Consider the following 14,533-nt stretch of genomic DNA (forward strand, 5'->3'; position numbering starts at 1 on the left):
AATCCCTGTGCTTGCTGACTCCTTTGTTTTTTGTTTAGTTAAATAAGGATATATCCGAAGATTATGTGAAATTATCAGAGTGCTTTGAGAAAAATGGGAGCATTTCATAAACTATATACCAAATTTGAGTTGAACTATATTACCCTATATTATCTAGAGAGAATATTCCACCTCCAGTTAAATTTTGTTTTAATGTGATTTTATTTAATGTGACTTAATGCAATGTCTCCAGCCGTGGCAGGACGTGTTAGTGTTGTAGGTAAAGGCAAGCAGAGTCAGCCACCTCGACTGCTCCTGGTAGAGTAAGGAAGGCCCACATTTAACTGTGACCAACCCTGTGAGGATTGAGGGTGTTACTGTGCAACTCCCGTCTTCCATGTGTGCCTGCACTTCCTCGTGTCCCTTAAAATGGTGACATTCCAAGTACAGAACCAGCTGGGTCTGAGGTCCGGTTCTGCTTCTGACCGAAGGAGATCTTTCCCAGCTAACCCAATAGCAGGCATCTAGGATACCTTACTGATTCCATCTGATAAGATGCACATGAGCTAATAGATTCTCCAGGTCTTTTCTCTCCATGTTACTGCGGTGCCCTGGAGTGGAGAACTGCCCTCCAGCTGGCAGGGCCAGCCCCGGGCTAAGTGGTGGCATGTGTTGTCATTGTATTCCCGATCCCTCACAACGTCTTCCTAGCTTACCATCCTCCCTTACCAGTGGCCCCTTCCTGACCTTCCACCCACACTCTACATGCATACTCCCTCTGCATCACACCTGACTTGGTTGACTCATCTCTTGAGGCCCTGTCTCCAGCTAAGGATGTGGTAACTAGTAGGCGCTCAACCTTCAATGAGTAGAGGGTGTGTCAGACACCAAGATGTATTTTGACAAGGCCTTTCTGGAGACAGTACCTTCCTCCAAGGGGTGGATGGCAATTTCAAGCATTAGGTGTGGTAGGACTAGAAGAGTATTTTTGAATAGACAGATTCTTGGGTGCTTTTCAAATCACTCTGGAGAGGAAGGAGGCTCCCTATTAGAGATCACCAATCCCTCATCTTAAAGCCTGAGGCTAGATGTGTTTCAGAATTCAGAATTTTGGGGTGTTAGCATACCAAGATAGTACATACACCTTATAATAACACCCCTAGTGCGATTTAAGGCCTTGTCTGATCATTAAATACATTAATATTCACATGACGTGGTTGAGATTTGTCAGTTCGGGTTAGGATGTACCACCAAATGAGTTTCAGTTGGGTCAGATCTTACCAGCAGAGTAACATTAGGTTATTAAATCTTTTAGGATTTTGGAATTTCAGATAAGGAATTATGCATCAGTAATTACTAACAGTGGTTTGTATTTACTGAGCACTTGTAGTGTGCCAGGTACTATGCTGAGTGAGCATTTCACGTATACAAAATTTACCCCTGTCATCAGTGTGTGAGGTAGGAATTATTAGTATCTTCTACTTCACTGATTCCTACTAAATCTTCCTTAAAAAAAAAAACTGCCTGTAACTATTAAAACGAATATATGAATTCAATAAAGTTGCAGGATACAAAATCAATAAACAAAAAAACGATTGAGTACCTACCGTGTACCAAGGAGAAAAAAGGCTGTGCAGCTCCCACCTAAAGTTCCTCAGTCACGGGAGAGTCAGACAATGCACAGATGGCGATATGCCCAGGCCTGTGGGAGCAGTAGAGGGGTGCCCGCCTGACCTGTGCTTCAGGGAAGGCTCCCTGGCTGGGTGCTGATGCGGCTCCGTCATCCAGGCAGAGGAGGAAGCCCTCTGTGAGGGCACATGGGAGCTCACTGCGGCTGCTTGTTGCTGCTAAGCCCATGCGTTCAAGGTCAGTAGCTCTCAGACACTTTGAGACCACAGCTCCCTGTGGTCCTTCTCTTTATTTTCTTTAATGTCGCCCCTGTCTTCCGTTTTATAGAACACCCATCTCAGCTTTCTCGCAAGACAACATCTATGAAGTTCAGCCTCCAAGAGTAGATAGAAAATCTACAGAGATCTTCCAGGCCCACATCCAGGCCAGTCAAGGTGTCATGCAGCCTCTTGGGAAAGAAGATACCTCTATATACCGAGAATACATCAGAAACCGCTACCTGTGAAGAGGAAGCAGGTCCTCCATGTGGCTCTGAGGGGACCAACAAAGTCAGTTTGCTTACGTTATAGTCTGTTTTGTCTCATCTTAAAAAGGTAATTTCCTGTTAGTCCTTTACATTTAAAGGTTTTTCCTCTTTTTGTAATTGGTGAATTATAAACTCCAGGTAATAAAGAGATGTTGAATATTTTGCTGTCATTGCCTTTGCTTTATTTTAGAAATACTTTGTTTAGAAATGCAATCAATATAGTATCACACTATCACATTAAGAAATTAATAGCTATTTATGGAGCAGCTGCTGTGTGCCAGGCACTTGGTAGGGCCTGGGAGTATCACGGTAAGCATGATAGGCCAAAAATTCCTCTCGTGAAAAACAAAGTCAGAGTATTTTCCTTTGTAGTTAACATTATTTTTTATTTACTCTGATAGTTTTTATGCTCACTTTGTTTTATTATCAAAAATTTATTACTTCGAAAGCCCTCATTCTTAGGAAATAAACACTGAAATCCTTATAGATAAAGGGACAACATGCCAACAAAGTGCTGTCAAATGATTCCAGAAAAAGAACAAATGGAACAGAATATTGGTAATTAGTAAATCTGAGAGTAAAAAGGAGTTCTTTGAACTAGTCTTATATTTTAAAAAATATGAAATTATATCAAAGTAAAACATTTAAAAATTGTTACTCTGCGTGGTGTGCAGTTGTGTTACATGAGTTGACATCTGGTGTCCAGACAAGGTTGACTTCGTCGTGTGCACATATGGTTTGTTCTCTGTTTAGTCAAACATAACATGAACAACTTTCTGCATTTTCTAACAGTGATTTGATCTCATTATCTCTATGCTTTTTAACAAATTGTCTCAGTTCTCCCTTCCTCATAAATAAAATAGAGAAGAAAACCAAGCCGTCTAATGGGAGAAGGAAAACTGAGCAGCCTAAATGACCTTGAAGATACCTCAAATCCCAAGATTCTGGGATTTTATGGAAGGTTACCTTGCAGATGAAAGTTAAGCCCTAATTAAGACATTTTTTATTGATGCCGTCATAAAATCAGGATTAAAGGATGACATAATAATAAGCAAGAGGAATTTGGTGTTGTCCATCAGAATAAAGTTGCTTAGAGTGCCCAGAGAAGTTGAAGATGGCCTAATGTCTCAGACATGCTTTTCCTTAAATATTATTTTGTTCTTCAAAACCATTTTAAAGGTGCATTCCCTTTTTCTGTTTAGCCCCCCTAGAATTTGTTATTTGTTTTGTTGTGATAAATACCACTTCTCAGAATCCTGTCTAACAAACAATAGAGCTAACTGAGGATTGTTATGGTTAAGTGAATCCTTTATTGAAGAAAGAATGATCTATTTTACTTCCTTATTGAGACTTAATTTGCTCCATTTGGAAGAGATGATGGATTATTTTAGAAACTCCACGTGTTCTGATGTGCTCCTAGGATAGATCAGGTTTCTCTATCTGCACGTGAGCAGCTTCCTTCAATAGACTCTGAGTCCCCTTTTCATTTTCAGAAGCTGGAGGGCCATTTACTAATAAAGAACAGTGAGCTATCTTTTCACCCTTGCTACCCACACACAAAATATTTTTATGGGTTCATTTCTTGGGTACATTCATCTGAGTGGACGCTGATATAATTGCCATTCAACTGGTAAATAAGAACTGTAGTCTGAAATTGGTTTTCAGTAGTTGAAGAAGACTTTTTCATAAAGGAAATCACAAAACCAAACCACTTGCATTAGTTTATAGAGAAAGAGAAGGACTGTGAAATAGGATTTGCTAAACTAGACAGCAGCCAGGATGCTGATCAAAAGCATGAGAAGCATGACATGGATGATGAGGGGAGGGTCACATATGCTGTGGCCTCAAGGTTAGTTACAGAAACAAGGAAAGTGCCTCTATCTGCATTTTCTTTGCCACTAAAAAGCAAATTATTCCAGCACCTCTCTTAACATCATCATTTTCCCTTTTAAAATGGGATTATAATTTAAATACAAAGTTCTCTTCCCTTACCCCTTTCCTTGTCCCTCAGTCATTGTACTTTAGAGGTGGTTGGGCTGGCGATAAAATTTACCATCTGGTCCCCAGGTGGCAGAGTAGCTAAGACAGACACATCCCGAAGTTTCTGCGCTCAGGAAATTTTGGTGTCATGATGTTACCTCTGGTGACATTAGCTGGATGGGGCCCTGGCGATTTCCTGGGGGCTGGGAGTGCATGCGTAAATTTGTGTATGGAGATCTCTGACTCTGCTAGAAGAAGACATTTCTGAAAGCGTTTGGGGGAAAGAAGAAGGTTTGTGTGTGTGTGTGCTGGGCAGCTAGGGTTTGAGTGTGCACCTACTGTTTTGGCCAGTACATCTCACCTTCTGAGGAGTGGCCCTCCCTCTGAGCTCGAGTCATTAGGTCAGGGCAAGAGAGTGAGATGAAATTCCTCCCTGCTCCTTTTCTTAAATTTGTTGAGCATCTGCCGTGTGCTGGCTGCTGGAGTTTAATGAGTTAAGGGCAAGGAAGACTGTTTCTTCCCCCTGAGGACGCTGCAGCTTAGAGGAAAAGAGTGAGAAAGGCGAATAATACCTTAGTGTCATTATGAGAGGAGTTTGACCTGGCCACCTCATGAACGAGTCTGGAGAACTCCCATGGGCCCATGACCACACTTTGAGAACTACTGTGCTAAGAGATTACAGGCTTTGAGTGGTAACCTGCAGACAGGTGGGACCACTGAGGGTCTCGAAGGGATGCCTCAGTTGGGCACATTCTCCTCCGGTGCTCGCAGCATCCTGGCTTCTTACAGCACTCACCACACCATTCTGTAGAGTATATTAGGTATCTGTCTTCCCAAGAAGACTGAGCATTGTGAGGGCAGAGCCAAGTCGTACTCCCAAGTCCAGAGCCCCTCTAGGTGCTCTGAGGGTGACTTGCAGCAATGAGACTTGTGGAGGCTCAGGACCAGCAGGAGACTTGAATCATCCTCTTACTTTTGGGTGTCTAACCCATTTAGGAAAATGTTAATTTGTTTCTGTTTTAAAAGACATCTGAGGGAGATTTTGACTGTACCTTCCTAAAACCCCTCACGCTCCAACCTGTCGTATGATTCTGCTAGCAGCAGAGATGATCTGAGTAAAGACTATATACCTTGTCTTTCTGGAGAAAAGAGGTTTACATGAATACAGATTTTGCTTTTATTTATATCCAAAAGGATCAGCTAGTGCAAAACCTTAATTTTGTTGGATTCAGTCATTGTAACATACAAAAAGTCATATTGATAATGTTGAAAATTCTTAACTATATACTTTTTCATCCCTATTCATTTACTTTTGATGTCTTTTTAGCAACGGAAATTAGACTAGAAATTAATGTGTGTGTGTGTGTGTGTGTGTGTGTGTGTGTGTGTGTGTTTACAAACTAGCTGTAGAGGTCTTTCCCACCCCCCAAGAGATATGAATGACAATTTTGTTAAGTTTGGCTTTGCCTCAGTAAAATCTAATGCTTCTGAAAAATCAGTTTGAGAAAAGACACCACATGTTGGCAAATCACATGTGATAAAAGCCTTAATGAATCTATCTTCCTCGATTATGAAGTCATCTTTAATTCAGTTCAATAAAAAAATTAATTTTGTCAGTATCTTCAGAAAGAGAAATTCATAGATCAGCTTGTTCACAGAAAACATTTAGTAAATGGAAGTGTATGACCTTTCTAATCATCATTTCAGGCCAGTTAAGCTTGTGTAAAAAATCTATTTTTGTATTTTCCTCATGAAATTTTTGGGACAAAGATTTAAATCTTTGGGATAATAAAATTAAATTTCCCTGTAAACCTTCCGAGTTTTCTACATTAAAAAAAAAAAAATTGTCTATCTAGGAAACTCAGTTTACTACTGGCATTAAGGACTCCTACTTTACATACTTACTGGGCTGAGTTCATTATTCTTTTTAAACAAAGTCACCTTCTGGGGGGTTGGCAGCTGCAGTGAGGGGACTCCCATAGATCCAGACTAGAGCTGGCTGCAGTGGGGCTGTCCCACACCTACACTCACCCAGGGGACTTAATGTAGTCCAGAGGGCTAGGATCAATGCAGGACTTTGTGAAATTACAATAGTGATACTAATCTCCACCTTATGCCCTAGATGTGATATGCTGTGATGCATGATCTTGGCCCTTTCGAAGGTTTCCACTTGGCCATCTCTACTCTGAGGACTTTAAATCCATAGTCCAGGGATCCAATGTGGACCTTACTCCAACTGCCAAGTGTAACAGTTCTAGTTATACACTCGAGGTCTGAGCAAATGACCATCACAGACCCAGCAGGTCCATGGTTAGCCTGGTCTCCATTGATCGCCTGGCCCACGTGAGCCCTCACTGTAACAGGAGGGCCATGATGACACTTTGCATCTCCAGATCTAAGAGTGAATGAAATGTCTGGATAGTTTCCTTTCCTCAGTGTCCAGTCACTCGAGTAAATGACTGTTGGTCACTTTGGTTCAGGAAGACAGGAGGAATTGCCATGGAATGTCTTCGCCCCATGTCATAATGTCCTTCCATCCACAGATACAGCCACTTCTTCGGTCAGTGGGTTCTGGATCTGCACATTGCCCAAGTCTGGGAATCAAGCAAGGAACTGGCTTTTTACTGGGATGTCCTCAGCCTCCTGCTCCTTCATTCTGTCTCTGGTGGTTAAGCAGCACTCCTGGTGGTTGCCCATCTACGTTTTTCCCCCAGGGTCTTCCGCATTCTCATCTACATCTCGTGGTCCAGACCCTGTTGTGAGCAAGAAAAGCAGCTACTGAAGTAACACTCTTAAACACATTTGTGTCTTTCCACAACTCCAAGGTTATTGGGTGCAACCTTCTCAGATAAACCGATCAAGTGCCCACACAGCTTAACATACAACACACTGAGAGGGAAAGTACAGAGTCAAAGTCCTTAGCATCTCCAAAGTGAGCTCTGTTGACTGACAGTGTAGCCAAGCCAGTGGCTACAAGGGGTCAGAAGGTCAGAGTCTTCGGCTCTATGCACCCGTCGGTGATGCCATCGGGTTAGGCTTGAGCATCCTCTGAGGTGCTCAGCTTATAGGGACCTTACAAGGTAGGATGCTCACGCTTATCAGCTCTCGCAGGTGTGGGGAACTGATGTTTCTGTGGTTTGGGGCATTCCAGTTACACCCTAAAGGCATTCCCCTTATGCGCAAGTTGACATTATTATCATTTCTCCCATGGAATCTATTTTGTAAAAAGTCCAAGAAGTCCTGATTTCTTTATGCTCTATACAGGCCCCTTAGCTACTGTTCTTGTTTACTGGTCATTACAGTAGTTGCAGGGTCCTGGCTCTGGCAAGTGAGTGCTGCCACCTGACCTCTATGGTTTCAGGACCCCACTAATCTCTTAGTTATCATTTCATTTTTATTAAAAAAAAAAAAACTCATTCTATTAAAGTTGCAGATCAGCTCACTTGATGCCTAGAAAAATACTATATGTAAAAATCCTTAGGTAATTTTAAAATACATATTTTAGACACCCTTTTTAGTGATTGGAGTCTGAGGAATGAAGGGTCTACACCATTGTTTGTTTTTTTTTGTTTGTTTTTTGTTTTTGTTTTTGTTTCTGTTTTGAGTACTTAGAGGTGGCGGGCATGCCGAGCTGCAGAACTGGAAACACAATTTGAGGCTGGGGTCTGCACTAGAAGGAGCAGGGAAATGGCAGCTGGCATTGTCCAGCACATGCTCATTGTCAGAGGGGAGGCCGGGGAGCAGCCCCATCCGCTGCGTATCTTCCTCGGGGCCTCTAAGAGAGTAGAATCGGGGCTCTTGCTTGTCCTGGATTCATCACTATCCCATTTAACAGATGTCAGCTCCATGAGTTTTTAATGATACCTGGTTATGAGGCATATACTTTGTATGTAATAATGCACAGAGGTTCGTTTCAAATTTGAAATAAAAAAAAAAAAAACAGGTGTGCATTCCTCAGTGAGAAAGCTTTCTGATTGGAATTCTTGGGGCCAACAATGTTAGCTGTTTCTTTATTTGGGAAATACATTTATGAAAGAGCATGTTGAAACCTATGATGGGCAAACATTTCCCCAAAAGGAATCTACAGTAGGGCTTCCTTCCTGTGAAAAACCAGTGTTCTCAGGGCCCATGTAGAATGGGAAGTCAGCCCAGCCTCATGGGTTGGGGATCGCAGGGTAAAGAGCCCGAAGGAAGGAACCCTGCCAGAAGGTGGAGCCCTACTACCCATACCTGGCAAATGGGAGCCCAAGGACATGGGAGGTCGCTTACTCAGACAAACCTGAATCCATGAAGAACTCCTCAGCTTTAGAAGTGAGCCATGAGTCAACACCTCCAGAGATGAGCACTCCTGGGGCTTACTGAACCAAACACTTTCTGCTTGGATACCATTTCCCCCAGCATTTTGACTTGTCCCACAAGCACATCTTCTGGGCACTGACCCTTCTCAACCCCTATCGCACAACCAGCAGCCATCTATGTCACTCTTCCTGTCTTAAGAGGTCCCCACTCTCCTCCAGCTGATGTCGCAAAGATGATGAGATGACTACCTAACATGAATCTATTCATTCTCTCCTTTACTTAAGCATACTTTCAGCTAATTCATGGCCATGTGGTGGGGTTGGATCATTATAAGATTAGACTCGAACCCCTACTGTGTGCTAGGCTCTTCACTAGAGATTGAGAACACACCAGGAAGCAAAACAGAGTTCCGTTCCTCAAGGGGTTGATGGTTTGGTAGGGAAGACGGGAGAGAAAAGAGCACTTTGGATCCATAATGGTAAGTGTGATAATACTTGGTAAGTACAGGGCATCAGCCGAGAGCACGCAGGAGGGCATCCGGGCCAGCAGCACTTTGCTGCTTAAGTAGAGATAATACTTAAAACACGGTTTTGTGTGGACGCATTATCCAGAGGTTCTCCATGGGTGCAGGAATCCTTTCACAAATGTGCTATCGATCTTCAATTGGTGTGTATAACTCATTTAACAACCACTGAGTGTCCGTACAGCAGGGCTGTGTTGTGAGACCTAAGGTGAGCTGGGCTGGATGGGCAGTGCAATGGGGAACAGGGAGGAGGGGAGAAGTGGAGCACAGTCAAGTGTCCTCCAAAGGGAGGACTCCCACATGCTGAGCTGCAGGAGCACTTGGCCCCGGGGCACTTGAGATGTGTCCAGGCAGCAACCATTCTGTTCAGACCAGCAAACGGTGCTGAAGGCGATGATGGGAATCGGACAATCACGGTGCTATATTGTGGTAAGGATTGTGTTCCAAAGATTTGGGCGGGTTTCGCATTATCCTCGTCTTTCTGCACCTTCACATATGTCGCCGAGCCTTTTGGTATTAGAAAGAATGCTGTGATCACACAAAGAAGCTGAGAATTGCTGCATTATAGTCTAAACCACAGAGAAGCAAAGGTGTTGCATTTTCTACTTCCAACATCAGTAACGACAAACAACCCAGTCTGCGCTCATTACTTGCCTCTTCCTTGCGCTTACAGGGTAAAAGCTCACCCAGTGAAAGGATTTAGGCAAACTTTCCTTTTCACTGTAAACGACAAGGCAATTTCTCTACACATTTTTTGAAAAATTGTTTTCATTATGAGAGTTTGACTTTAGTCCCGCTTTCTGAAGAAAAGGCAGAGGATATTAACAATTTCTTTGGCACTGCAGGCAATAAATTATCCACAAAAAATCTCAAAGCAGGAACCCTGTGCAAACATGACCACTGGCCGCAGCCTTCCTGCAGGTTGGCCCACCTGAGGAGGGGGAAAGTGACTCCTTGTCAGCAGGAATTGCTTATATTTCTGTACTTATTGTCCCCAGGTGTGGTATTTAGCCATAACCTCGCAGCCTGGAGTACTTTCAAGACTCCACTCTTTGGGAACTCAGACGCTGAATTTGATAAATCACCGCTCACTCCTCACCAACCCTGGCCAAAGGCGCCCCAGCGCAGGCTCCCCCATCAGCTCACACACATGGTCTGGTCTGAAGCAAGTAGCTGCCCAGGTGACTTGGGAAGCGGGGAAGCGCAATGGACTCTCTAAGAGACGGAGGCAATTTAGAGCCATAAAGGGCCTTAGGAAATAGCATTTTTCTCTCCAGATGCTCTTAAAGTACTACTTATGTGTCCCCACCATCAAGTCCAATTTTATATTAATTCACTCACCTCAAGTCAACCCCACTCAGCAACAGCATCTCTGCTGCGGGGCCATGCCCTGCATGGCGTTGTGCCCACCCCCCCCCCCCCTGAGAAAGGGCAGGCAAGTTCAAGTGCAAGTTTGACTGCCAGGGCTTTGCATACATTCTCACTTTAGTTCTCACACACACACAAACAATCTATAAGACACTTATTTTCCTTGTGGTGGGAGACTATCTGGGGAGAGTAATTTTTCCTCTGATAACTTCACTCTTTTACTCCTTTTCTGTCCACACAGCCGGGCCATTTAGAGGAGAGCATTTCTGTGTGATTTCCATGAGCCAGTGACATGGGGGAGAGGAGAGGTCTATTGGAATTGTCAAATTATTTGAGAATTTAAAAAAAAAAAGGAATTATCTTTTGCCTCCCTCTACTCCAACCTCACCCCCAGCCACAAACACACTAGGAAAATATAATAGGGACACAAGAATACATTTTGGAGGGTCCTAAAGAGATGGACTATGGTCAAAACAATGTCCCCTGTTGCACATGCTCTCCTTGTAATGTGACTGGCAGTCTTCCCAAAGGGAGGTGGGCTCTATGTCTCTCCTCTTTGAGTCTGGGCAGGCTGGAGACCATGGTAGCAGCAGCACTGTGTGTATTCCGAGAATAATTCTTTAAATGCCATGCAGCTCTCCTTAGGAACCAAGATACTTGCCTATGGAGCCCTGAGCAGCCATGCTGTGGGGAAGCCAAGTCACATGGAGGAGTCTCAGGGAGGTGTTCTGGCCAGCAGCCCCAGCCGAGGTCCCCACTGACATCCACAGCAGCACATGTGAAGGAAGAAGGCCCCAGACGATTCCAACTCCCAGCTGTCAAGTTGAGCCTGTCCGAGTCTTCAGACCTTAGAACAGACAGAGAGGAGTTGTTCCCATGTGCTGTTTGTTAATTACTGACCCACAGATTTCATGAACATATAAAAAAAAGGTTGTTTTAAGGCACTGTATTTAGGGGTAATGTGTTATGCAGAAGAAATTAGAACAGGACCCAGCCTTCCATTTCCAGGGCTGAGGGAAGTGGTAAATCCTATTGGTGGGCCTGAGGATTCCAGAGCAGGGGGTCTGTGCTTCCTGAGAGTCCTAGGGTAAGATCTCAGAGACTGAACAGCTCCATGGTGGTAGATAGGGCCTAGGGCAGCCTCTCAGGCTCAAAAAACCTAGGTGCTCTGGAATTAGCAGGATGATTCTTTTTTCTACATGAATGGCATAGATGGGAAGAGATGAGAAAGAAGTGGTCAGAGAGGATGTTTCAGAACAAGCCATGTGGGCAGACAGCACTGAGGAGTAAATGTCCCTCTCTCCTGTAGCCCCGCCCAGTGACTGGCAATTCATAAGCCCCAGAATTGGAACACAGCTAGGAAACCTCAGGCTGTGCAGCTAATGCATCACAGTGCCCTTCTAGATTATCAGGATGAGAGACTAGGGACAAAATCTAATCCCAGGGGAGAATGAATGTCCTGAGAAGCAGCAGGAATATAGTCTCCTTCAGTGTCCAGTAGGAGTGTCTCCCATGTGGTGGCCCCTAACTGGGGAAAGCAGGCTTCTCTGGTTTCGTTTGTCAGAGCTCCAAGTCTCATGGTGGACTCTACCCATAAGGAGCTCACAGCTAGTAAGGCCAATGTGAGTTTGGGTGCAGTTTTCCTGGACACCAAAAAGAACAGAAGTGGGACTGCTGAGCCCTTCATGAGTGTGGGTTTAATCACCACTCACCTCTTTTCCTGCATTAAGCTGCCAGGATGCAGGAGAAAAGTCTGTCAGTACCCACGTAAGGTCTCCTTGACAGAGGCCCCAGGAGGCCCAGTCCAGAGGGGGAATGACCATATGATCTGCCCAGGAAGATTGGCCCTTGAACTTCCCCAATGAGATCCCTGAACTCTGTTCCAACAAGTCTCAGGTCAAGTGAGCCTTAGAAGTCACAAACTGCCAATGGATGTGGACAGGCTGCAACAGGGAAAAGAAGGTTCTTGGTGACGACCTGTGCCGACCAATACCTGGTCACAGAGGGAGTGATGGATGTTCCCGTAGTTTGAGAACCATGTAGGAACTTCCCCAGAACACTGTCCCACATGTCCCCCAGTAATATGTGGGGCAAGGACACAATCCTGGGAAATATGAAAGGGCAAAAACACCGGAGCAGGTCAGAACATATCACCCCAAGATACACCACTTCGGCATAGTGATTATTTTGAGCTAAATACAACTGAGAAATATTAGGTGCAGGAAGGACTCTCTGACCTCTCCTTTTCTACCTAAAAGCAGAGCATAAATTTCCCCTGAAAAGGTATCCTTCTTCTACCAGGAAGAGAAGGACAATCGTATTACTGGAAATGGGGAGTTGACACAGAGATGAATCTGTACAAACAAACCTACTAAAATAACCTTTGTCTTCCACCGATTTCCCCATATACTTCCTAGTCACTTTCTCATAATTTACTTCCCCAGCCCAAACCCCTTTTTCTTTTGTTTAGTCATCTCCACAATTTATCATTCTTTGTTAAAATGGTATAGAAGCTATTGGGCCTATCTGCTTCTTTAGGTCTTCATTTCTCATATACGAAGGCCTCCATGTACATGGAAAAGTATCAACGCCAAATAAAACCTATGCTTTTCTCCCATTGGTCTGTCTCTTGTCAGTTCAATTCTCAGGTCCACTCACAGAACCTAAGAGGGTAAAGGAAAAGTCTTTCCTCCTCAACAACACAAAAGTGACAGAAAGTAAGTCTTTATTACCTTTGGGGCTATAGGAACTAAATACAGAAAATGGAGTCACAGAGAAACAAAGGGATCAATTTTATACACGCCTGAGCTTGCGGTCTCAGATTTGTACTCCCTGTCACAAGCTGGCTCCCCAAATACTACCAACAGAACCTGCTGATAAAACAAAGCTGTTTACTCCAGAATGCAGTAGGAGAAAACACCAACTCCATCTCAGCAGCGTCTCAGGGCAGGGGAGGATAAGGGCAGAACCGATTGAGAATTAGAAGTTTGGTTTAAAGCAGGCCTTACAACACGGGATCTGATTAAGATCGGGTAAAAATCACGATAGTACAGTCTAGGGTTGGTGGAAACTCCCCATTTCCACAACCCTAAGGTGAGGATATGGAAAGGAGGGATTCAGAGTCTTGTCTATAGATGCTTTGCACTGAAGAGTTGATAAGTCTTACAGAAAGTTCCTGTAACGAACAATCAAACTTTTTACCTGGGCAGGAGAGTCCTAGGAAAGTAAGGGCTTGCTAATGAAGACATGCTAAAGATACGCGAACAAAGATAACGAAACCATGCTAGCGAGGCAGTAAGGGTGGTTTCAGTGCAAAGTGTGCAGGCTGAGTGTGGGAGTGGACCGGTCCTGTTGCCACCACGATAGCCCCATTTCACAATTAGGAAGCCTTGGGTTTAGAGAGGCCACGTAACTTACCCAAAGTCACAAAGCTAGTAAGGCTGAATAGTATAGTGGCTAAGAGCATAGGCTCTGAAATTAAACTGTTTGGGACCATATGCAAGTTTAGAAAGTTACTTACTTCCTCAGCTTATCATCTGTAAAGTAAAGTTACTACTGGCAAATAGCACGTAGAGTTGTGGTGAGGGTTAAATGCCGTAAGGCCTGGAAAGCACTTAGGACGGTGTCTGGCACTGTGTTCACTAAATGAAGGCGAGCAGTAGTGATAGCTGCACCATAGTGAAAGTGGTGGTAGTAATAATAAGTGTAGATCAGTGTTCAAACCAATCCTGTCAGATTCCAGAACAGAATCAACTATGTGATTTGCCCAGTGCACAATGAAAATGCAGAGTATGGGGCGCTTTTGAGCTCCAGGCCCTGTGTGCCCGTACAGGAGCACAGCCACGAAACTGGCTCTATTCAAGAGCTCCTTTGAGAAAGATCGATTACGCTTTTAACTAGCACTGCATTGTACCAAGTAGTTTCTCCCACATCACAGCTACCATCTGAGAAGTTGGGAATCCCAGGGCAAGGCTGCCTGCCTGCAAGATATAATGCCATTCTACCAACATAGGCGCTGTAAGATCTGACAGTTCTGCACCAGATTATGTGACGCCAAGCAGCAAGTGTTCGCGGCCTCTTAGCCTCTCCTCTAGAAAGGAAGGTAAAAGAGACACTGGGAATGCTCTTAGCACCTACTATGTGCCCCAAAGACACACCATGCGTAGGTTTCAAGTCTAATTCTCTATATCTTTCATATGAAAATCATTATGCCTGCCTCTTGTCAGAGG

The 14,533-nt window shown here is 44.1% G+C and overlaps 1 protein-coding gene across 2 annotated transcripts in view; it reads left to right on the forward strand.

The window, feature by feature from the left end:
- The window catches only part of FIG4 (FIG4 phosphoinositide 5-phosphatase), a 98,157-nt gene extending 95,853 nt beyond the window's left edge, over nucleotides 1–2,304 (forward strand). For both annotated transcript variants that reach the window (XM_036220900.1, XM_036220902.1), the window contains one exon: nucleotides 1,936–2,304. In XM_036220900.1, coding sequence (XP_036076793.1) covers nucleotides 1,936–2,113 — 178 coding nt within the window. In that variant the 3' untranslated portion in view covers nucleotides 2,114–2,304. The remainder of the gene's footprint in view (nucleotides 1–1,935) is intronic.
- The last annotated feature ends 12,229 nt before the right edge of the window (nucleotides 2,305–14,533 follow it).

Source organism: Rousettus aegyptiacus, unplaced genomic scaffold (genome assembly GCF_014176215.1).
Source record: "Rousettus aegyptiacus isolate mRouAeg1 unplaced genomic scaffold, mRouAeg1.p scaffold_m13_p_1, whole genome shotgun sequence".
NCBI classification, from domain to species: Eukaryota; Metazoa; Chordata; class Mammalia; order Chiroptera; family Pteropodidae; genus Rousettus; species Rousettus aegyptiacus.